We start from the raw sequence: 27,500 nt of genomic DNA, 5'->3' as shown, positions 1-27,500 counted from the left end.
CACTACTATAGACCAGACCACTACTATAGACCAGAACACTACTATAGACCAGACCACTACTTTAGACCAGACCAGACCACTACTATAGACCAGACCAGAACACTACTAGAGACCAGACCAGAACACTACTATAGACCAGACCAGACCACTACTATAGACCAGACCAGACCACTACTATAGACCAGACCAGACCACTACTATAGACCAGACCAGAACACTACTATAGACCAGACCAGAACACTACTATAGACCAGACCAGACCACTACTATAGACCAGACCACTACTATAGACCAGACCACTACTATAGACCAGAACACTACTATAGACCAGAACACTACTATAGACCAGACCACTACTATAGACCAGAACACTACTATAGACCAGAACACAACTATAGACCAGACCAGAACACTACTATAGACCAGACCACTACTATAGACCAGAACACTACTATAGACCAGAACACTACTATAGACCAGACCACTACTATAGACCAGACCACTACTATAGACCAGACCACTACTATAGACCAGACCACTACTATAGACCAGACCACTACTATAGACCAGACCACTACTATAGACCAGACCACTACTATAGACCAGACCACTACTATAGACCAGACCACTACTATAGACCAGACCACTACTATAGACCAGACCAGAACACTACTATAGACCAGACCAGAACACTACTATAGACCAGACCACTACTATAGACCAGACCACTACTATAGACCAGACCAGAACACTACTATAGACCAGACCAGAACACTACTATAGACCAGAACACTACTATAGACCAGAACACTACTATAGACCAGAACACTACTATAGACCAGAACACTACTATAGACCAGACCACTACTATAGACCAGACCACTACTATAGACCAGACCACTACTATAGACCAGACCACTACTATAGACCAGACCACTACTATAGACCAGACCAGAATACTACTATAGACCAGAACACTACTATAGACCAGACCACTACCATAGACCAGACCACTACCAAAGACCAGACCACTACCAAAGACCAGACCACTACTATAGACCAGACCACTACTATAGACCAGACCACTACTATAGACCAGACCACTACTATAGACCAGACCACTACTATAGACCAGACCACTACTATAGACCAGACCACTACTATAGACCAGACCACTACTATAGACCAGACCACTACTATAGACCAGACCACTACTATAGACCAGACCACTACTTTAGACCAGACCACTACTATAGACCAGACCACTACTATAGACCAGACCACTACTATAGACCAGACCACTACTATAGACCAGACCACTACCATAGACCAGACCACTACCACTACCAAAGACCAGACCACTACTATAGACCAGACCACTACTATAGACCAGACCACTACTATAGACCAGACCACTACTATAGACCAGACCACTACTATAGACCAGACCACTACTATAGACCAGACCACTACTATAGACCAGACCACTACTATAGACCAGACCACTACTATAGACCAGACCACTACTATAGACCAGACCACTACTATAGACCAGACCACTACTATAGACCAGACCACTACTATAGACCAGACCACTACTATAGACCAGACCACTACTATAGACCAGCCCAGAACACTATTATGGACTACAACACTACTATAGACTAGACCAGAACACTGCTACAGTCACCACCACACGGTCGATAGTAAACACACACGTTACCCCCAGTCACCACCACACAGTCCATAGTAAACACACACGTTACCCCCAGTCACCACCACACGGTCGATAGTAAACACACACGTTACCCCCAGTCACCACCACACAGTCCATAGTAAACACACACGTTACCCCCAGTCACCACCACACAGTCCATAGTAAACACACACGTTACCACCAGTCACCACCACACAGTCCATAGTAAACACACACACGTAACTCCCAGTCACCACCACACAGTCCATAGTAAACACACATGTTACCCCCAGTCACCACCACACAGTCACCACCACACAGTCACCACCACACAGTCACCACCACACAGTCCATAGTAAACACACACGTTACCCCCCAGTCACCACCACACAGTCCATAGTAAACACACACCCCCAGTCACCACCACACAGTCACCACCACACAGTCACCACCACACAGTCCATAGTAAACACACACGTTACCCCCAGTCACCAACAGTCACCACCACACAGTCACCACCACACAGTCACCACCACACAGTCACCACCACACAGTCCATAGTAAACACACGTTACCCACAGTCACCACCACAGTCACCACCACACAGTCACCACCACACAGTCCATAGTAAACACACACACACGTCCCCCACCCACCACACAGTCCACCACCACACGTTACCCACAGTCACCACACACAGTCCATAGTAAACACACACACACGTTACCCACAGTCACCACCACACAGTCCATAGTAAACACACACACACACGTTACCCACAGTCACCACCACACAGTCCATAGTAAACACACACACACGTTACCCCCAGTCACCACCACACAGTCCATCACATAGTCCATAGTAAACACACACACGTAAACACACACACGTCAACCCACAGTAACCCACCACCATCACACAGTCCATAGTAAACACCACACACATAGTCCATAGTAGTCACCACCACACAGTCCATAGTAAACACACACACCCACAGTCACCATCACAGTCCATAGTAAACACACACATTTACCCACAGTCATCATCACATAGTCCATAGTAAACACACACGTGTTACCCCCAGTCACCACCACACAGTCCATAGTAAACACACACGTTACCCACAGTCACCACCACACAGTCCATAGTAAACACACACGTTACCCAAAGTCATCATCACATAGTCCATAGTAAACACACACGTTACCCACAGTCACCACCACACAGTCCATAGTAAACACACACACACACACGTTACCCACAGTCACCACCACACAGTCCATAGTAAACACACACACACACCACCACACAGTCACCATCACATAGTCCATAGTAAACACACACACGTAACCCACAGTCACCATCACATAGTCCATAGTAAACACACACACGTAACCCACAGTCACCATCACATAGTCCATAGTAAACACACACGTTACCCACAGTCACCACCACACAGTCCATAGTAAACACACACGTTACCCACAGTCACCATCACACAGTCCATAGTAAACACACACATTTACCCACAGTCATCATCACATAGTCCATAGTAAACACACACGTTACCCACAGTCATCACATAGTCCATAGTAAACACACACACGTTACCCCCAGTCACCACCACACAGTCCATAGTAAACACACACGTTACCCAAAGTCACCACCACACAGTCCATAGTAAACACACACGTTACCCAAAGTCATCATCACATAGTCCATAGTAAACACACACACGTTACCCCCAGTCACCACCACACAGTCCATAGTAAACACACACATTACCCACAGTCACCACCACACAGTCCATAGTAAACACACACGTTACCCACAGTCATCATCACACAGTCCATAGTAAACACACACATTACCCACAGTCACCACCACACAGTCCATAGTAAACACACACAGTCACCACCACACAGTCCATAGTAAACACACACATTACCCACAGTCACCACCACACAGTCACCACCACACAGTCACCACCACACAGTCACCACCACACAGTCCATAGTAAACACACACGTTACCCCCAGTCACCACCACACAGTCCATAGTAAACACACACATTACCCACAGTCACCACCACACAGTCCATAGTAAACACACACATTACCCACAGTCACCATCACATAGTCCATAGTAAACACACACACACACGTAACCCACAGTCACCATCACCACACAGTCACCACCACACAGTCCATAGTAAACACACACATTACCCACAGTCACCATCACATAGTCCATAGTAAACACACACATTACCCACAGTCACCATCACCACACAGTCCATAGTAAACACACACGTTACCCACAGTCATCATCACATAGTCCATAGTAAACACACACATTACCCACAGTCACCATCACCACACAGTCCATAGTAAACACACACACGTTACACACAGTCATCATCACATAGTCCATAGTAAACACACACATTACCCACAGTCACCACCACCCAGTCCATAGTAAACACACACGTTACCCAAAGTCACCATCACCACACAGTCATCATCACACAGTCCATAGTAAACACAATTATATTATTATTATAGATTATAGTGTCTACGATAATGTCTAGATAAATACCTGTGAATGCTATCTGAGTGTTGTGTTTCATAATCTAGGCACAGAGATGATTGACAGTCAGCTGATGGGGAGTTTGAGGAAGACCTGAAAGAGCTGGAAGCAGACTCCTGGAGCAACGTTATGGACAGCAACTTCCTCAAACATCTGAAGAAGGACGTCATCAAGAGACAGGAGGTCATCTACGGTACCTACCACTGCTACTGTACCTACCACTGCTACTGTACCTACCACTGCTACTGTACCTACCACTGCTACAGTACCTACCACTGCTACAGTACCTACCACTGCTACAGTACCTACAGTACCTACCACTGCTACTGTACCTACCACTGCTACTGTACCTACCACTGCTACTGTACCTACCACTGCTACAGTACCTACCACTGCTACAGTACCTACCACTGCTACTGTACCTACCACTGCTACTGTACCTACCACTGCTACAGTTCCTACCACTGCTACAGTACCTACCACTGCTACAGTACCTACCACTGCTACAGTACCTACAGTACCTACCACTGCTACTGTACCTACCACTGCTACTGTACCTACCACTGCTACTGTACCCTACTCTACCTTGAATTATACCAGGCACTACTACCCCTCTATCTAGAGTTACAATGCACTACTACCCCTCTATCTAGAGTTACAGCATACTACCACCCCTCTATCTAGAGTTACAATACACTACTACCCCTCTATCTAGAGTTACAATACACAACTACCCCTCTATCTAGAGTTACAGCATACTACTACCCCTCTATCTAGAGTTACACACTACCCCTCTTTCTAGAGTTACATACTACTACCCCTCTATCTAGAGTTACAATGCACTACCACCCCTCTATCTAGAGCTACCAGGCACTACTACCCCTCTATCTAGAGTTACAATACTACTACCCCTCTATCTAGAGTTGCAGCATACTACTACCCCTCTATCTAGAGTTACAGCATACACTACCCCTCTTTCTAGAGTTACAGCATACTACTACCCCTCTATCTAGAGTTACAATGCACTACTACCCCTCTATCTAGAGTTACCAGGCACTACTACCCCTCTATCTAGAGTTACAATGCACTACTACCCCTCTATCTAGAGTTACCAGGCACTACTACCCCTCTTTCTAGAGTTACAATACACTACTACCCCTCTATCTAGAGTTACAATGCACTACTACCTCTATCTAGAGTTACAATACACTACTACTCCTCTATCAAGAGTTACAATGCACTACTACCCCTCTATCTAGAGTTACAATGCACTACTACCCCTATCTAGAGTTACAGCATACTACTACCCCTCTATCTAGAGTTACAATACACTACTACCCCTCTATCTAGAGTTACAATACACAACTACCCCTCTATCTAGAGTTACAGCATACTACTACCCCTCTATCTAGAGTTACAGCACTACTACCCTCTTTCTAGAGTTACAGCATACTACTACCCTCTATCTAGAGTTACAATGCACTACCACCCCTCTATCTAGAGCTACCAGGCACTACTACCCCTCTATCTAGAGTTACAATGCACTACTCCTCTATCTAGAGTTGCAGCATACTACTACCTCTCTATCTAGAGTTACAGCATACACTACCCCTCTTTCTAGAGTTACAGCATACTACTACCCCTCTATCTAGAGTTACAATGCACTACCACCCCTCTATCTAGAGTTACAAGGCACTACTACCCCTCTATCTAGAGTTACAATGCACTACTACCCCTCTATCTAGAGTTACAATGCACTACTACCCCTCTATCTAGAGTTACAATACACTACTACCCCTCTATCTAGAGTTACAATGCACTACTACTCCTCTATCTAGAGTTACAATACACTACTACTCCTCTATCAAGAGTTACAATGCACTACTACCCCTCTATCTAGAGTTACAATGCACTACTACCCCTCTATCTAGAGTTACAATGCATACTACTACCCCTCTATCTAGAGTTACAATGCATATACTACCCCTCTATCTAGAGTTACAGCATACTACTACCCCTCTATCTAGAGTTACAATACTACTACCCTCTATCTAGAGTTACAATGCACTACTACCCCTCTATCTAGAGTTACAATGCACTACTACCCCTCTATCTAGAGTTACAATGCAATACTACCCCTCTATCTAGAGTTACAATGCACTACTACCCCTCTATCTAGAGTTACAATGCACTACTACCCTCTATCTAGAGTTACAATGCACTACTACCCTCTATCTAGAGTTACAATGCACTACTACCCCTCTATCTAGAGTTACAATACACTACTACTCCTCTATCAAGAGTTACAATGCACTACTACCCCTCTATCTAGAGTTACAATGCACTACTACCCCTATCTAGAGTTACAATACAATACTACCCTCTATCTAGAGTTACAATGCAATACTACCCCTCTATCTAGAGTTACAATGCAATACTACCCCTCTATCTAGAGTTACAATACACTACTACCCCTCTATCTAGAGTTACAATGCAATACTACCCCTCTATTTAGAGTTACAATGCAATACCCCTCTATCTAGAGTTACAATGCAATACTACCCCTCTATCTAGAGTTACAATGCAATACTACCCTCTATCTAGAGTTACAATGCAATACTACCCCTCTATCTAGAGTTACAGCATACTACCCTCTATTTAGAGTTACAATACAATACTACCCCTCTATCTAGAGTTACAGCATACTACCCCTCTATTTAGAGTTACAATACAATACTACCCCTCTATCTAGAGTTACATTGCAATACTACCCCTCTATCTAGAGTTACAGCATACTACTACCCCTCTATCTAGAGTTACAGCATACTACTACCCCTCTATCTAGAATTACCAGGCAATAATACCCCTCTATCTAGAGTTACATTGCAATACTATGCCTCTATCTAGAGTTACAATGCACTACTATGCCTCTATCTAGAGTTACAGCACACCACTACCCCTCTATCCAGAGTTGCAATGCACTGCTACCCCTCTATCTAGAGCTGGACATACCCTGATCTCCCTAAGTTTATCCCCCTCCTAACCTTTACCCCCTCTCTCCCTGCATCTCCCCCTCCTAACCTTTACCCCCTCTCTCCCTGCATCTCCCCTCCAAACCTTTACCCCTCTCTCCCTGTATCTCCCCCTCCAAACCTTTACCCCTCTCTCCCTGTATCTCCCTCCTAACCTTTACCCCTCTCTCCCTGCATCTCCCCCGCCTAACCTTTACCCCCTCTCTCCCTGCATCTCCCCCTCCTAACCTTTACCCCTCTCTCCCTGCATCTCCCCCTCCTAACCTTTACCCCCTCTCTCCCTGTATCTCCCCCTCCCTGTATCTCCCTCCTAACCTTTAACCCCTCCCTGTTTCTCCCCTCCTAACCTTTAACCCCTTCCTGTATCTCCCTCCTAACCTTACCCCCTCTCTCCCTGTATCTCCCCTCCTAACCTTAACCCTCCCTGTATCTCTCCCTCCCTGTACCTCCCCCTGACCTTTAACCCCTCTCTCCCTGCATCTCCCCTCCCTGTATCTCCCCCTCCTAAACTTTACCCCTCCCTGTATCTCCCCCTCCCTGCATCTCCCCCCCTGTATCTCCCCTCCTAACCTTTAACCCCTCCCTGTTTCTCCCCCTCCTAACCTTTAACCCCTTCCTGTATCTCCCCCCTAACCTTTACCCCCTCTCTCCCTGTATCTCCCCCTCCTAACCTTAACCCCTCCCTGTATCTCTCCCTCCCTGTACCTCCCTCTCCTGACCTTTAACCCCTCCCTGTATCTCCCCCTCCCTGTACCTCCCCTCCCTGTACCTCCCCCTCCTGACCTTTAACCCCTCCCTGTTTCTCCTCCTCCAGAGTTGATGCAGACAGAGATGCACCACGTGAGGACCCTGCTGATCATGATGGAGGTGTACAGTAAGGGTCTTGTGAAGGAGCTGCAGCTGGAACCTCAGACAGTAGACAGGCTGTTCCCTGCCCTGGGGGAGCTCCTGGACCTCCACACCTCCTTCCTGACACGTCTCATGGAGAGGAAGAGAGAGAGCCAGCTGGAGGGGGAGGACAGAGGATTCATCATCAACAAGATAGGAGACATCCTGGAGACACAGGTTGGAGGAGGGAGAGAGCCCACACTACAGAACACTACAGAACACGACACTACACCACACTAAAGAACACCACACTACACTACAGAACACCACACTACACTACAGAACACCACACTACACTACAGAACACCACACTACACCACAGAACACCACACTACAGAACACCACACTACACCACAGAACACCACAGTACAGAACACCACAGTACAGAACACCACAGTACAGAACACCACAGTACAGAACACCACAGAACACCACACTACACCACAGAACACCACACTACACTACAGAACACCACACTACACCACAGAACACCACACTACACCACAGAACACCACAGAACACCACACCACAGAACACCACACTACAGAACACCACACTACAGAACACCACACTACAGAACACCACAGAACAGAACACCACAGAACACTACAGAACACCACACTACAGAACACCACACTACAGAACACCACAGAACACTACAGAACACCACAGAACACCACAGAACAGAACACACTACAGAACACCACACTACAGAACACCACAGAACAGAACACCACACTACAGAACACCACACTAGAACAGAACACCACACTACAGAACACCACACTACAGAACACCACACTACAGAACACCACACTACAGAACACCACAGAACACCACACACAGAACACCACACTACAGAACACCACAGAACACTACAGAACACCACACTACAGAACACCACACTACAGAACACCACAGAACAGAACACCACACTACAGAACACCACAGAACAGAACACCACACTACAGAACACCACAGAACACCACACCACACAACACCACAGAACAGAACACCACACTACAGAACACCACACTACAGAACACCACACTACAGAACACCACAGAACAGAACACCACACTACAGAACACCACAGAACACCACACTACAGAACACCACACAGAACAGAACACCACACTACAGAACACCACAGAACACGAACAGAACAGAACACCACAGAAACACTACAGAACACCACAGAAACACCACACCACACTAACAGAACACCACACTACAGAACACCACACCAACAGAACACCACACTACAGAACACCACACTACAGAACACCACAGAACACCACACTACAGAACACCACACAGAACACCACACTACAGAACACCACAGAACAGAACACCACACTACAGAACACCACACCAGAGAACAGAACACCACAGAACACCACACTACAGAACACCACACTACAGAACACCACACTACAGAACACCACACCACACCACAGAACACCACACTACAGAACACCACACTACAGAACACCACAGAACAGAACACCACAGAACACCACACTACAGAACACCACAGAACAGAACACAGACACTCACCACAGAACACCACAGAACAGAACACCACAGAACACCCACAGAGACAGAACACCACAGAACACCACTACACCACAGAACACCACACTAACAGAACACCACAGAACAGAACACACTACAAACACCCACACACCACAGAACACACACTACAGAACACCACAGAACACACAGAACAGAACAGAGACAGAATTGACCCACACACTGGAAGGAGTGCATGAATACCACATCATAGAGACAGCTGAGGAGGTCCTGGTGTACTCTACACCACATCATAGAGACAGCTGAGGAGGTCCTGGTGTCTCACCACAGAACTACACCAGACAGCATCATAGAGACCTACAGAACACCACAGAACAGAACACCACAGAACAGAGGTCCTGGTGTCTCTATACACCATCATAGAACAGAACACCACACTGGTGTCAGAACACCACAGAACAGGTCACTACAGTCCACTATACACCACATCATAGAGACAGTTGAGGAGGTCCTGGAAGGAGAGAACATGTTGAACACCACAGAACAGACACCACAGAACACCACATCATAGAGACAGCTGAGGAGGTCCTGGTGTCTCTCTACACCACATCATAGAGACAGTTGAGGAGGTCCTGGAAGGAGAGCATGTTGTCTCTCTACCACCACATCATAGAGACAGTTGAGGAGGTCCTGGTGTCTCTCTACACCACATCATAGAGACTGTTGAGGAGGTCCTGGTGTTACCACCTGGAAGGAGGGCATGTTGTCTCTCTATACCACATCATAGAGACAGTTGAGGAGGTCCTGGTGTATCTCTATACCACATCATAGAGACAGTTGAGGAGGTCCTGGTGTCTCTCTACACCACATCATAGAGACAGTTGAGGAGGTCCTGGAAGGACAGCATGTTGTCTCTCTATAACCACATCAGCAGAGACAGTTGAGGTCCTGGTGTATCTCTACAACCACATCAACTAGAGACAGTTGAGGAGGGCATGTTTTTCCCTCTACAACCACACAGCGATACAACTTATACCCACCCTCAGCTGGAAGGACAGCACCTACAACTTATACCCACCCTACAACCACACAGCACATACAACTTATACCAACCCTACAACCACACAGCACATACAACTTATACCAACCCTACAACCACACAGCACCTACAACTTATACCCACCCTACAACCACACAGCACATACAACTTATACCAACCCTACAACCACACAGCACCTACAACTTATACCCACCCTACAACCACACAGCACATACAACTTATACCCACCCTACAACCACACAGCACATACAACTTATACCCACCCTACAACCACACAGCACATACAACTTATACCCACCCTACAACCACACAGCACATACAACTTATACCCACCCTACAACCACACAGCACATACAACTTATACCAACCCTACAACCACACAGCACATACAACTTATACCCACCCTACAACCACACAGCACATACAACTTATACCCTACAACCACACAGCACATACAACTTATACCCTACAACCACACAGCACATACAACTTATACCCTACAACCACACAGCACATACAACTTATACCCACCCTACAGCACATACAACTTATACCCTACAACCACACAGCACATACAACTTATACCCTACAACCACACAGCACATACACATACCCTACAACCACACAGCACATACAACTTATACCCTACAACCACACAGCACATACAACTTATACCCTACAACCACACAGCACATACAACTTATACCCTACAACCACACAGCACATACGAAGAAGCTCTCTTTTCCTAACAAAGGAACACTGGCTTTTAAAGCTGCAGAAAGAGTCGGTAATTGAAGACAACTGTATCCCCTGACGAGAGGGCGGGGTCAGAGCGCCAATTAGCAATGGGGCCGACCAATCAGCTGCTTGGAATCCAAGGAAGCCCTTTCCTGAAACACACACATACAAACCCACAACACAGAAAGAGGGGAAACGTAACACATATCATGCTGGTTGCTGTTTTTCAGTTCTCAGGGACCAAAGCAGCGATTATGAAGAGAGTTTACGGGAAGTTCTGCAGCCGCCACAACGAGGCCGTAAACATCTACAAGGAGCTGCACTCCAAAGACAAACGCTTCCAGGCCTTCATCAGGGTAAGCACTTACCGTGCGCTACTCATTTACAGCATCCATTATCATTAGACATCAGCTAAACCAATATCTCATATCATCTCTGTTTCTAGGCATCTAACTGTTGCATCTCATCAATTCTGTCTTCCTATTATGTGACTTTTAAGAAGAAGATGAGAAGCAGTATCGTCCGGAGGCTAGGTATCCCAGAATGCATTCTGTTAGTCACCCAGAGGATCACCAAGTACCCCGTCCTGATGCAGAGAATACTACATCACACCAAAGGTTTGTCTGCTGCCCCCAGTTCTGCCCTCTGCTGGACAGATCAGGTGGTCTCTGTATATATACACACACATACACACACTGCCCCCAGTTCTGCCCTCTGCTGGACAGATGAGGTGGTCTCTGTATACACACACACACACACACACACACACACACACACACACACACACACACACACACACACACACACACACACACACACACACACACACACACACACACACACACACACACACACACACACACACACACACACTGCCCCCAGCTCTGCCCTGCACTCTGCTGGACAGATAAGGTGGTCTCTGTATATACACACACCACACACACACACACATACACACAGGCTGGTCAAGGCACACATCAACTTCATCATCCCGGACACCCAGGACTCCAACTTCAACACCTCCCTCTGCAACTGGATCCTGGACCTCCTGACGGGCCGCACCCCCAGATGGTAAGGGTAGGTAACAACACATATGCCACCCTGATCCTCAACTCCCCTCACAGCCATGTAGACACGCTCGACTCGAACTCCATCATCAAGTTTGCTGACGACACGACGGAGGTTGGCCAGATCACCGACCACAACGAGACAGCTTATAGGGAGGAGGTCAGAGAACTGGCAGTGTGGTGCCATGACAACAACCTCTCTCTCAACGTCAACAAGACCAAGGAGCTGGTCCTGGACTACAGGGAGGAGGTCAGAGAACTGAGTGTGGTGCCATGACAACAACCTCTCTCTCAACATCAGCAAGACCAAGGAGCAGGTCCTGGACTACAGGGAGGAGGTCAGAGAACTGGCAGTGTGGTGCCATGACAACAACCTCTCTCTCAACATCAGCAAGACCAAGGAGCTGATGGTGGAGTACAGGGAACAGGGGTGGGTGCATACCCACACCCATACCCACCCACCGTCTTTCTGGGTAAGTCTCTAAGAGCTGGGAGTCTTTCTGGGTAAGACTCTAAGAGCTGAGAGTCTTTCTGGGTTAGTCTCTAAGAGCTGGGAGTCTTTCTGGGTCAGTCTCTAAGAGCTGAGAGTCTTTCTGGGTTAGTCTCTAAGAGCTGGGAGTCTTTCTGGGTAAGTCTCTAAGAGCTGAGAGTATTTCTGGGTTAGTCTCTAAGAGCTGAGAGTCTTTCTGGGTCAGTCTCTAAGAGCTGAGAGTCTTTCTGGGTCAGTCTCTAAGAGCTGAGCGTCTTTCTGGGTCAGTCTTTAAGAGCTGAGAGTCTTTCTGGGTTAGTCTCTAAGAGCTGAGAGTCTTTCTGGGTCAGTCTCTAAGAGCTGAGAGTATTTATGGGTCAGTCTCTAAGAGCTGAGAGTCTTTCTGGGTTAGTCTCTAAGAGCTGGGAGTCTTTCTGGGTTAGTCTCTAAGAGCTGAGAGTCTTTCTGGGGTTAGTCTCTAAGAGCTGAGAGTATTTCTAGGTAAGTCTCTAAGAGCTGAGAGTCTTTCTGGGTTAGTCTCTAAGAGCTGAGAGTCTTTCTGGGTTAGTCTCTAAGAGCCGATATAAGTCAAAACTGTAACAAGGCCGGTCAGGAACATTCAATGCCTTTTTGGTGAGCAACTCCAGTGTATACAGTATTTGGCCTTGTGTTTTAGGTTGTTGTCCTGTTGAAATGTTCATTTGTCTCCTAGTGTCTGCTGGAAAGCAGACTGAACCAGGTTTTCCTCTCGGATATTGTCTGTGTTTATAGCTGTATTCCGTTTCTTTTTATCCTTAAAACACTCTGTAGTCCTTGCCGATAACAAGCATAGTCATAACATGATGCAGTCACCACTATGTTTGAACATAGGAAGTGGTACTCAGTGTTGTGTTGGATTTGCCCCAAACATAACATTTTGTATTCAAGAGAAAAATATTCGTTCTTTGACACATGGTTTGCTGTATTACGTAAGTGGCTTGTTGTAAACAGGATGCATGTAGGTTAGTATTGTGGAGTAACTACAATGTTGTTGATCCATCCTCAGTGTTCTCCTCTCACAACCATTCAACAACCAGGATGCATTTAGGTTAGTATTGTGTTATTGATCCATCCTCAGTTTTCTCCTCTCACAACTATTCAACAACCAGGATGCATTTAGGTTAGTTAGTATTGTGGAGTAACTACAATGTTGTTGATCCATCCTCAGTTTTCTCCTATCACAACTATTCAACTTTGTAACTTGTAAGCCTCATGGTGAAATCCCTGAGCAGTTTCCTTCCTCTCCGGTAACTGAGTTAGGAAGGACGCCTGTATCTTTGTAGCGACTGGGTGTATTGATACACCATCCAAAGTGTAATTAGTAACTTCACAAAGGGATATTCAATGTCTGCTTTTAGATTTTTACCCATCTACCAATAGGTGCCCTTCTTCACAAGGCAGTGGAACACCTCCTTGGTCTTTGTGGTTGAATCTATGTTTGAAATTCACTTCTCGACTGAGGGACCATATAGATAATTTAATGTGCGGGGTAGTCAAAATCATGATAAACACTGTTATTAAAGCACACAGAGTGAGTCCATGACCCTTATTATGTGACTTGATAATACATTTCTTACAAAGAGGTTGAATACTTATTGACTTAATTCTTTTCAGCTTTTCATGTTTAATTCATTTCTAAAAAACATGATTTGGTCCTTCTGTAGCTCAGTTGGTAGAGCATGGCGCTTGTAACGCCAGGGTAGTGGGTTCAATCCCGGGACCACCCATACGTAGAATGTATGCACCCATGACTGTAAGTCGCTTTGGATAAAAGCGTCTGCTAAATGGCATATATTATATTATATTATGATTTGAATTTGACATTATGGTGTATTGTGTGTAGGCCATTGACAAAAAATATCGAAATGAATTATTTTTTAATTCAAGATGTAATAAAATAAAATGTGGAATAAGGCAAGGGGTGTGAATACCTGGCCCTGGTGAAATGTAGTGCACTATATATTTGGAATAGGGTGCTAGTCCTTCTTAGCGGTGCTTTTAGAGGAGTTCTCCTGCCAGTTTGAATGAAGAGAGGAGGAGGAGGAGGAGGAGACTGTCTGTTATACTGACCACATAGTGGAGCTTCATCTATAATGAAGAGAGGAGGAGGAGGAGGAGGAGGATACTGTCTGTTATACTGACCATATGGTGGAGCTTCATCTAGAATGAAGAGAGGAGGAGGAGGAGGAGGAGACTGTCTGTTATACTGACCATATGGTGGAGCTTCATCTAGAATGAAGAGAGGAGGAGGAGGAGGAGGAGGAGGAGGAGGAGGAGGAGGAGGAGGAGGGGAGGAGGAGGAGGAGGAGGAGGAGGAGGAGGGAGGAGGAGGGGAGGAGGAGGAGGTCGAGGAGACTGTCTGTTCTACTGACCACATGGTGGAGCTTCATCTACAATGAAGAGAGGAGGAGGAGGAGGAGGAGGAGGAGGAGGAAGAGACTGTCTGTTATACTGACCATATGGTGGAGCTTCATCTAGAATGAAGAGAGGAGGAGGAGGAGGAGGAGGAGGAGTCTGGCTGTTATACTGACCACATGGTGGAGTTTCATCTAGAATGAAGAGAGGAGGAGGAGGAGGAGGAGGACGACGAAGAGACTGTCTGTTATACTGACCATATGGTGGAGCTTCATCTAGAATGAGGAGGAGGAGGAGGAGGAGGAGGAGGAGGAGGAGGAGGAGGAGACTGTCTGTTATACTGACCACATGGTGGAGCTTCATCTAGAATGAAGGGAGGAGGAGGAAGAGAGGAGGAGGAGGAGGAGGAGACTGTCTGTCTGTTATACTGACCAAATGGTGGAGCTTCATCGAGAAAGAAGAGAGGAGGAGGAGGAGGAGGAGGAGGAGGAGACTGTCTGTTATACTGACCACATGGTGGAGCTTCATCTAGAATGACATTAACCTTGTTTGTCTCTTTCTGTCATTCGTGTGTGTGTGTGTGTGTGTGTGTGTGTGTGTGTGTGTGTGTGTGTGTGTGTGTGTGTGTGTGTGTGTGTGTGTGTGTGTGTGTGTGTGTGTGTGTGTGTGTGTGTGTGTGTGTGTGTGTGTGTGTGTGTGTGTGTGTGTGTGTGTGTGTGTGTGCTTTGACCATCCTCTCCCCACAGAGAATGAGGAAGACCATGGGGACCTGAGTGATGCTCTATACAAGGTCAAGGAGGTCATCACTGCAGTGGACAGCAAGGTAATATAATAATAATTTATTCATATTAGGTCAACTGAAATGTGATAATAATGTACTAATAATAGGTGAACTGACCTATGATAATAATTGTCATGTTGCTAGGTGAACTGACCTATGAATAATTGTCATGTTGCTAGGTGAACTGACCTAATAATTGTCATGTTGCTAGGTGAACTGACCTATGGTAATAATTGTCATGTTGCTAGGTGAACTGACCTATGATAATAATTGTCATGTTGCTAGGTGAACTGACCTATGGTAATAATTGTCATGTTGCTAGGTGAACTGACCTATGATAATAATTGTCATGTTGCTAGGTGAACTGACCTATGGTAATAAATGTCATGTTGCTAGGTGAACGAGCATGAGAAGAAGAGGAGGCTGAAGGACATCTACAGCCGAACAGACAGCAAGTCCATAATGAGGATGAAGAGCGGTCAGATGTTTGCTAGAGAGGACCTGCTCAGAGGGAGAAGATTGCTGTATGATGGACCTCTGCAGCTGAAGAACTCACAGGGGAAACTCAAGGGTGAGAAGGACACCAATATCACTGATATCTAACCCTGACCTCTAACCTCTGGTCTCCTCTCTCTATATGTAACAGCCTTGCTTCTCTCTGATATCTCACCCTGACCTCTAACCTCTGGTCTCCTCTCTATATGTAACAGCCATGCTTCTCTCTGATATCTAACCCTGACCTCTAACCTCTGGTCTCCTCTCTCTATATGTAACAGCCATGCTTCTCTCTGATATCTAACCCTGACCTCTAACCTCTGGTCTCCTCTCTCTGATATCTAACCCTGACCTCTAACCTCTGGTCTCCTCTCTCTATATGTAACGGCCATGCTTCTCTCTGATATCTAACCCTGACCTCTAACCTCTGGTCTCCTCTCTCTAGATGTAACGGCCATCCTTCTCTCTGATATTGTCGTCTTCCTACAGGAGAAAGACCAAAAATTCGTCTTTGCCTCTCTGGTAGGTGATTGGTTAAGACCAGAAATATGTAAATATCTCTTTGGCATCTTATTGGTTTAGTCAATTTTTCCATTACAATCAAGTCATTTAGCAGACACTCTTATCCAGAGTACCTTACAATCATCAGAATTACATAATTATATCTCTGGAATGTGATTGGTTGATCTTCCCACTCAGTAATAATAATGGGTCTATTCAGTAATAATAATGGGTCTATTCAGTAATAATAATGGGTCTATTCAGTAATAATAATGGGTCTATTCAGTAATAATAATGGGTCTATTCAGTAATAATAATGGGTCTATTCAGTATTAATAATGGGTCAGTAATAATAATGGGTCTATTCAGTAATAATAATGGGTCTATTCAGTAATAATAATGGGTATATTCAGTAATAATAATGGGTCTAAGCCTCCTGACATCTGATCCGGCAATTATGCTGTTTTTCTTGCAGAAATTACAGCTCAATGGGATATGTTTGGTTATGGGTAGGTTGTATTGGGCCCAAGAGCCAGTAATTTAGGGAAGTCCTTGGTTGGGTTATAGGTAGGTTGTATTTGGCCCAAGAGCCAGTAATTTAGGGAAGTCCTTGGCTGGGTTATGGGTAGGTTGTATTGGGCCCAACAGACAGTAATTTAGGGAAGTCCTTGGCTGGGTTATGGGTAGGTTGTATTGGGCCCAACAGACAGTAATTTAGGGACGTCCTTGGCCGGGTTATGGGTAGGTTGTATTGGGCCCAACAGCCAGTAATTTAGTGAAGTCCTTGGCTGGGTTATGGGTAGGTTGTATTGGGCCCAACAAACAGTAATTTAGGGAAGTCCTTGGCTGGGTTATGGGTAGGTTGTATTGGGCCCAACAGCCAGTAATTTAGGGAAGTCCTTGGCTGGGTTATGGGTAGGTTGTATTGGGCCCAACAGCCAGTAATTTAGAGAAGTCCTTGGTTGGGGAATAATAAGCATGTTCACCATGGAAATACATTGTAACATGTTGGTAGATGGACAGCAGGATAGTTTAAATAAATTGATCTGTACATCAATTGGATGTTTTTGGACAAACAAAATTGTTAATCATCGTTGCAATCTCCAGTATTATGTTCATTCATCAATCAATTAAATATATTTACGAAGCCCTTTTTAACATCAGCAGATGTCTCAAAGTGCTGTACAGAAACCCAGCCTAAAACCCCAGCAAACAATGCAGATGTAGAAGCACGGTGGCTAGGACAAAACTCCCTAGAAAGCCAGGAGCCTAGGAAGAAACCCAGAGAGGAACCAGCCTCCGAGGGGTGGCCAGTCCTCCTCTGGCTGTACCGGGTGGAGGTTTACAGTATGAAAGTACATGTCCATAAAGGCCAGATTGTTATTCAAGATGTTCAGACGTTCATAGATGACCAGCAGAGTTAAATAATAATAATCACAGTGGTTGTAGAGGGAGAAACAGGTCAGTATCTCAGGAGTAAATGTCAGTTGGCTTTTCATAGCCGAGCAATCAGAGGTCGAGACAGCAGGTGCGTTAGAGAGAGAGAGTCAAAAATAGCTGACTATACTGATGGTGCTAGTGGCAGACTCCACTATGCTGGCAGGCTGGGTAACAGCCTGTTGCTTGGCTAACAGCCTGCTGCCTGGCCTGCACCCTATTTCATTGCGGCGCTAGAGGATTTAGAGCCTGTCTATGCTGACAGATAAGATGAGAGCATCCTTCCAGCTAGGATGGAGTCCGTCACTCCTCAGCGGGCCAGGCTCGGGTGAGGGAGAGTACCAAAAAGAGGGCCAATTATCTACAAAGTCTATCTTTTGGGAGGGACAGAAAACAGTTCTCAACCAGCAATTGAGTTGTGAGACTCTGCTGTATAGCTCATCACTCCCCCTAACTGGGAGGGGGCCAGAGACAATTACTCGATTCCGACACATCTTTCTAGCTGATTTACACTGTTGGATTCAATATTCTGAACATTGAGATATTAAAGACATGATAGATCAGACGCATAGTATATTAAGGAGTGAGATCTGTAGAAAGACAGATCTCTGGCTGTGGAATGTACTGGGTGGACGGGAGGAGATCAAAGGGGAGGCAGATGGACATCTGTGGACGAGGTGAAGGAGGGGTTGAGGTCAGGAGGTGAGGTCAGATCCCCTGAATGGAGTAACAAAGGTTTACTACTTCCGGTGGAACCATAAGATGTAAGGATTGGAGAGAAGGAGAAGTGTCTTAAGTGGAATATATATATACCTGTGATGGGAGAAATGTTGGGTTGTCTGAATTACTGTACAGATCCTTTGGGAAGAATTAACCAATCTTCTATCTTCTCTAGTGTCCGTGAGTTACTTACTCTGAAAAAACAAGAACCTAACAACACACTGATGTTGCGCTTGGTGACCTCCTAACATAGTGGATAACAACCCTACACTTAGACAATGACTTATCAATGACCCGAGCCCAGCTCTTTGAATCCCAACCATTGTGACGCTGAGTTGTCATAATGCTTCAGCAAATGTACATGATCCCAGGGGTGTTGGAAGACACAATGTAAATAACCTAATGTATGTCCGTCTAACTACCCTGAATGTCTCTGCTGATCCTACAGCTATTGTAGGCAGTAATCATATGCCTATGAACCAGAGTTCAACTGTTAGCACTGAGGCGGTGTGCCCTAGCAGGAAGTCTACTGTGTGCATCTCACCCTGCACTAATAAAAATAACCCGAGCATGTCTACCTCTACGAAGCTTCCCAGTAAAGCAAGAAAAACAATCAAGCATCCCAGAAAAGTGTTAAAAATAGCCCACGTTAACATATGTAGCTTAAGTAAACAAGGTTAAAGACATCACGTTCCCCAAGGGCACCCCCTCCCCCACACTCAACTCAAAAGAATGCAAAAATATTCTTAGAAATATTTAACCACACATTAACAAGTCCAATAGCTCAAATGAAAGATAAACACCTTGTTCATCTACCCAGAAAGTCAGATTTCTAAAATGTTGTACGACGAAAACATAGCACATATTTATGTCAAACCACCAGCAAAGACACAGCTAATTTAAATAGCCATTTTGTCAAACAAAATATGTAATCACAAACGCAGGATTAAAAGAAAAATAATTCACTAACCTTTTGAAAATCTTCATCAGACGACAGTAATAGGACATGTTACACAGTACATTTATGTTTTTTTTCAATAATATGCCATTTATATCCATAAATCTCTGTTTACAATGACGACATGTTCAAAAAAGGCTACTAAAATGTCCGGAGAAATGATGATAACTCCACCAGATAACAGCAATACACATCATAAACTTTGACTAAATATACATGTTCTACATACAGTTAGAAAGATACACTGCTTCTTAATGCACCCGCTGTGTTACATTTATTTTTAACGTTACAGAATTCGTTTACTAGACAATAATCTGAGACGGCGCTCAGACATTAGCAATATTTCTCCGCTATGTTGGAGTCAACAGAAACACAAACTTACCACATAAATATTCCCTTACCTTTGATGGTCTTCGATCAGAAGTCGTGCAAGGAGTCATACTTACCAAAAACAGCGTTTGGCTTTCAAGTCTGCGTCTTTGGGTTATCAAACGCGACAAATTCCGGCTGAAATGCAGCCAAAATTCCAGGAGTTGCCAATCAAAACTTCAAAATTACATATTATATGTCGACTAAACTGGTCAAACTAAGTGCAGAATCAAGCTTTAGGATGTTTCTAAACGTGCAAAACAATTCTCAACTCGAACAGCAAAACTCACATCGTGTAACGATTCCTGGAACAAAGGGATCTCCAGACGCGACGTGCGCATGAGAGTGCATGTATTTTCGCGTGACCCGAATGTTTTAGCCCGCCAAAGGGTGAGAGAGCGAGCGATTTTCACAATGAAATGCCCTATTGAAAGGAGACACCTCGCTGAAGACATACAAACTGTTCCCAGATCCGTAGCTGGTTGGGAAGGGTGGGGGCGATGACGTCAAAGTTGGCCCAACTTCACTGCTGACAGAGAGAGTTTGGGAGAATGGCTGCCCTGAGAGTTCTGCTTTACATACAGACATAATTTGAACGGTTTCAGAAGCTTTAGAGTGTTTTCTATTCAATAATAATTATTATATGCATATATTAGCAATTTTGGACAGATTTTCTGTTTACTATGGGCACGCAATTCCTCCAAAGGGGGCAGTAATTCTGCCTAGCCCTAACTGGTTAATGAAATCAATCATGAAATCAATCATGAAATCAATCATCAATACTGTTTAAGTAATATGGCTACAGGTTCATCTGCCTCATCTAAAGCCCATTCTGGTGGGAAGCTCCTATAGACCACCAAGTGTTAACAGTCAGTATCTGGATAACATACTTATCTTCGGCTGGTGGAGGTCCTGATGAACCAGGTCCAGATAAAGCATCATGTTAATGTTACTACTGGTTGGCTGGTGGAGGTCCTGATGAACCACGTCCAGATAAAGCATCATGTTAATGTTACTACTGGTTGGCTGGTGGAGGTCCTGTAGAACCACGTCCAGATAAAGCATCATGTTAATGTTACTACTGGTTGGCTGGTGGAGGTCCTGATGAACCACGTCCAGATAAAGCATCATGTTAATGTTACTACTGGTTGGCTGGTGGAGGTCCTGATGAACCACGTCCAGATAAAGCATCATGTTAATGTTACTACTGGTTGGCTGGTGGAGGTCCTGATGAACCACGCCCAGATAAAGCATCATGTTAATGTTACTACTGGTTGGCTGGTGGAGGTCCTGATGAACCACCATGTTAATGTTACTACTGGTTGGCTGGTGGAGGTCCTGATGAACCACCATGTTAATGTTACTACTGGTTGGCTGGTGGAGGTCCTGTAGAACCACGTCCAGATAAAGCATCATGTTAATGTTACTACTGGTTGGCTGGTGGAGGTCCTGATGAACCACGTCCAGATAAAGCATCATGTTAATGATAAAGCATCATGTTAATGTTACTACTGGTTGGCTGGTGGAGGTCCTGTAGAACCACGTCTAGATAAAGCATCATGTTAATGTTACTACTGGTTGGCTGGTGGAGGTCCTGATGAACCACGTCCAGATAAAGCATCATGTTAATGTTACTACTGGTTGGCTGGTGGAGGTCCTGTAGAACCACGTCTAGATAAAGCATCATGTTAATGTTACTACTGGTTGGCTGGTGGAGGTCCTGTAGAACCACATCTAGATAAAGTGTCCGGGGTGAAAAAGTTAAATGAAAAAGGTCTAGCGAGGAAAAACCTGAGACGTTGGTAAATGTGTTTAATGCAGATTTTGATTAAATGGTTATTTAAAGTCCAAGCGAAAGGTTTGGCTGGTAGCCAAGTAGCATCACACAGCACACCGGCACCAAGTCCAGATGGTGTGACTTTGAGGCTGTGGTAAATAACATTTGTTGCTTAACTCAAGTGAACGTACATTGAATTCGGCATTGTTGAGGAAGAGTTTGCAATTAAACCTTTCATTGTACTGTTTACACCAGCTGTATTCTGTAAACGTGACAAATAAACTTTGATTTGCATATAACTCAATAGCTCAATGACTAAGCAATATTGATGCCCAGAGAATAACCAGAGAGGTGATTCAGACATGGACACTGAGCTGCATGGCAAGGTGGATGATATTATGTAGACTTTCATATAAGGCTTAATCTCTCTCTCCCCTCTATCCCTCTCTCTCTTAATCTCTCTCTCTCCCCTCTATCCCTCTCTCTCTTAATCTCTCTCTCTCCCCTCTATCCCTCTCTCTCTTAATCTCTCTCTCTCTCGCTCCCTTTCCATCTCCCTCTCTCATTCTACCTCTTTCTGTCCCACCCATTTCCCTCCCTTCATCTCTCTCTCTTATTCTCTCTCTCTCCTCTATCCATCTCTCTCTCTTATTCTCTCTCTCCCTCTAAGATTCTCTCTGCTCTCTTCTATCCATCTCTCTGTATTCTCTCTCTCCCCTCATCCATCTCTCTTCTTATTCTCTCTCTCCCCTCTCTCTCTCTCTCTCTTATTCTCTCTCCCCTCTATCCCTCTCTCTCTTAATCTCTCTCTCTCCCATCTATCACTCTCTCTCATCTCTCTCCCCTCTATCCCTCTCTCTCTTATTCTCTCTCTCCCCTCTATCCATCTCTCTCTCTTATTCTCTCTCTCCCCTCTATCACTCTCTCTCATCTCTCTCCCCTCTATCCCTCTCTCTCTTATTCTCTCTCTCCCCTCTATCCATCTCTCTCTCTTATTCTCTCTCTCCCCTCTATCCATCTCTCTCTTATTCTCTCTCTCCCCTCTATCCCTCTCTCTCTTAATCTCTCTCTCTCCCATCTATCACTCTCTCTCATCTCTCTCCCCTCTATCCCTCTCTCTTATCTATCACTCTCTCTCTCCTCTCTATCCCCCCTCTCTCTCCATGTCACCTCTCTCCCCTCTCTCTCTCTCTCTCTTTCTCTTTCTCCCTTTCTTCTCTCTCCCTCTCCTCTTCTCTCTCCCCTCTCTTCTTCTCTCTCTGCCTCACTCTCCCTCTTCCTGCCTTTAATCCATCCTTTAATCATCCCTCCCTCTCTTCCATCGCCCCGTAGGACCAGCGCTCCACGGTCCTCTCCCTCCAGAAGCTGATCGTTAGAGAGGTGGCTAACGAGGAGAAGGGTCTCTTCCTGATAACAGCAGGGACGGAGAAACCAGAGATGGTGGAGGTACACACTGCAACCAAGGAGGAACGCAACACCTGGATGCAAATCATACAGGAGGCCATGCAGTCCATGTGAGTCTGAACTCCGAACCATGGAGAGAGAGAGAGAGAATGTGCTACCATTCTGTACCTAGGGATGGAGGGATGTACAATATGTTGTAATGCTCTATTGGAGTATTGAATGTTCTCTGTCTGGCTTCATCACCTCATGGGCAGGCTGCCACTGTAGGCTACTCTATCCTAGGCTTTCTCAGCAGTAAGGAGAAGACTAGCACTGTCAACGGGATTCTATAGGATGCTAAGAGGACATGTGAATGACTGGAAATGGGAGTGGTTTGTACTAATGATGTTGCTTTACAGAGAGAAAGATGAGGATGAGGAGAACCCCAGTGAAACAGAGGAGGACAAGAGACTGCTGGAGACCAAAGCTAAGGAGATGAGAGGTGAGGAGACTCCCTTGACCATAGACCCCCTTCAGCCACTCTCAGCCATCCCAACTATCACCATAGACCCTCTCAGCAACTCTCAGCCCATCCCTCCTATCACCATAGACCCTCTCAGCCACACTCAGCCCATCCCAACTATAACCACAGACCCTCTCAGCAACTCTCAGCCATCCCTCCTATCACCATAGACCCCCTCAGCAGCCCATCCCAACTATAACCACAGACCCTCAGCCCATCCCACCTACACCATAGACCCTAGCCCATCCCACCTATCACCATAGACCCTCTCAGCCCATCCCACCTATCACCATAGACCCTCTCAGCCCATCCCACCTATCACCACAGACCCCCTCAGCAACTCTCATCCCATCCTATCACCATAGACCCCCTCAGCAACTCTCAGCCCATCCCACCTATCACCACAGACCCCCTCAGCAACTCTCAGCCCATCCCACCTATCACCACAGACCCCCTCAGCAACTCTCAGCCCATCCCACCTATCACCATAGACCCCCTCAGCAACTCAGCCCATCCCAGACCCTCTCAGCCCATCCACCTATCACCATAGACCCTCAGCAACTCTCAGCCCATCCCACCTATCACCACAGACCCCCTCCTTCCAGACCCCCCTCAGCAACTCATCCCACCTATCACCACAGACCCTCCCACCTATCACCAGACCCCCTCAGCAACTCTCAGCCCATCCCACCTATCACCACAGACCACCTTTGTTTGGTTTCAATGTGCCATATATTTTTCAAATGTTTTACATCCTTTTTTTAACCCTTTCTAATTGCATATTATCCACAGAGCTGAAGATTACAACCTTACTATGATATTGATTGATTGTGTATGGCTTTCCAAACACTGTTATTTGTAAGATTTGTTTTATTAAGTGAATATTGTGATTATTTTTTTTATCATTACTGAACCTGTGACCAGAAACAAGCTACCATAATGAATTATCTAGTGTTTCTGTCTCTTAGCAACAAAATCTACAAAGCTAAGATTGTTGAATGACCCTTATACATCAAGGCACAAGGTGAGAGTCTTACAATGTTTATTAATCCAAAGGGGAAGGTAAGAGAAAGGTCGTGGACAGGCATAAGGTCAAAACCAGATCAGAGTCCAGGAGGTACAGAGTAGCAGACAGGCTCGAGGTCAAGGCAGGCAGAATGGTCAGGCATAAGGTCAAAACCAGATCAGAGTCCAGGAGGTACAGAGTGGCAGACAGGCTCGTGGTCAAGGCAGGCAGAATGGTCAGGCATAAGGTCAAAACCAGATCAGAGTCCAGGAGGTACAGAGTGGTAGACAGGCTCGTGGTCAAGGCAGGCAGAATGGTCAGGCAGGAGGGTACAGAGTGGCAGACAGGCTCGTGGTCAAGGCAGGCAGAATGGTCAGGCAGGAGGGTACAGAGTGGCAGACAGGCTCGTGGTCAAGGCAGGCAGAATGGTCAAGGCGGGTACAGAGTGGCAGAGGCAGAATGGTCAGGCAGGAGGGTACAGAATGGTCAGTGGCAGACAGGCTCGTGGTCAAGGCAGGCAGAATGGTCAGGCAGGCGGGTACAGAGTCCAGAAACAGGCAAGAGTCAAAACCGGGAGGACTAGAAACAGGAGAACGCAAAAATCAGGAGAACGGGAAAAACGCTGGTTGACTTGGAGAAACATACAAGACGAACTGGCACAGAGAGACAGGAAACACAGGGATAAATACACTGGGGAAAATAAGCGACACCTGGAGGGGTGGAGACAATTACAGGGACAGGTGAAACAGATCAGGGCGTGCCATTATATGTTGCATTCTGTTGGTGGCAAAAACTCAAAGTGTTTTTTTTGTCAGTTCGTACACCATGTGCCATGGAATCGGTACATCGGAAATCTCTTCCCATTTATTTTGCAACCTGTATGGCACAGCTGTCCAAATGTACAGGATAACATTACATTTGGGGTTTAACTGTAATTTATACAGAGCATTCGTACCCCTTCATTTTCTCCTAATTGTGTTACTTATTCTAAAATTGATTAATGTTTTTTTCCCTGATCAATCTACACACAATACCCTGTAATGACATCACAACACCCTGTAATGACATCACAATACCGTGTAATGACGTCACAATACCCTGTAATGACATCACAATACCCTGTAATGACATCACAATACCCTGTAATGACATCACAATACCCTGTAATGACATCGCAATACCCTGTAATGACGTCGCAATACCCTGTAATGACAAAGCAAAAACAAGTTTTTGCTTTGGTCCTTCTGTAGCTCAGTTGGCTTTGGTCCTTCTGTAGCTCAGTTGGAGCATGGCGCTTGTAACGCCAGGGTAGTGGGTTCGATTCCTGGGACCACCCATATGTAGAATGTATGCACACATGACTGTAAGTCGCTTTGGATAAAAGCGTCTGCTAAATGGCATTTATTATTATTATTATTATTTATTATAAATGTTTACAAATTTATTTAAAAAAACAGACACCTTATTTGCGTAAGTATTCGGTCCCTTTGCTATGAGACTTGAAATTGAGCTCAGGTCCATCCTGTTTCCATTGATCATCCTTGAGATGTTTCTACAGCTTGACTGGAGTCCACCTGTGGTAAATTTAATTGACTGAACATGATTTGGAAAGGCACACACCTGTCGATATAAAGTCCCACAGTTGACAGTGCATGTCAGAGCAAAAACCAAGCAATGAGGTCGAAGGAATTGTCCGTAGAGCACCGAGACAGGATTGTGTCAAGGCACAGATCTTGGGAAGGGTGCCAGAAAATGTCTGCAACATTGAAGGTCCCTAAGAACACGGTGCCTCCATCATTCTTAAATGGAAGAAGTTTGGAACCACCAAGACTCTTCCTAGAGTTGGCCGCCCGGCCAAACTAAGCATTCTGGGGAGAAGTACCTTGGTCAGGAGGTGACCAAAAACCCAATGGTCACTCTGACAGAGTTTTTAATCCCTGGATTTCTAACTCCTTGATGTTCTTGTTGGGTCTAATTTTAATAGCCAGCATTTCAATGGCCATAATAAATAGATATGGAGACATCGGACAGCCCTGTTGTACTCCTCTTAAAAGAAAACAATAACTATTATTTACTATTTT

General features: G+C 45.4%; 1 protein-coding gene across 1 annotated transcript in view; it reads left to right on the top strand.

The window, feature by feature from the left end:
• The window catches only part of LOC124020899 (A-kinase anchor protein 13-like), a 53,765-nt gene that overhangs the window by 21,698 nt on the left and 4,567 nt on the right, over positions 1-27,500 (top strand). The window contains 10 exon segments of the mRNA XM_046336200.1: positions 4,333-4,356; positions 4,359-4,478; positions 8,132-8,382; positions 11,770-11,895; positions 12,039-12,156; positions 16,216-16,292; positions 16,647-16,821; positions 17,191-17,267; positions 23,840-24,021; positions 24,310-24,392. Of these exon segments, the coding sequence (XP_046192156.1) occupies positions 4,333-4,356; positions 4,359-4,478; positions 8,132-8,382; positions 11,770-11,895; positions 12,039-12,156; positions 16,216-16,292; positions 16,647-16,821; positions 17,191-17,267; positions 23,840-24,021; positions 24,310-24,392 (1,233 nt within the window).

This window comes from Oncorhynchus gorbuscha, unplaced genomic scaffold (genome assembly GCF_021184085.1).
Source record: "Oncorhynchus gorbuscha isolate QuinsamMale2020 ecotype Even-year unplaced genomic scaffold, OgorEven_v1.0 Un_scaffold_979, whole genome shotgun sequence".
Taxonomy (NCBI): domain Eukaryota; kingdom Metazoa; phylum Chordata; class Actinopteri; order Salmoniformes; family Salmonidae; genus Oncorhynchus; species Oncorhynchus gorbuscha.
Note: the sequence above shows the minus strand (reverse complement) of the source record. Positions and strands in the feature narration are given on the sequence as shown.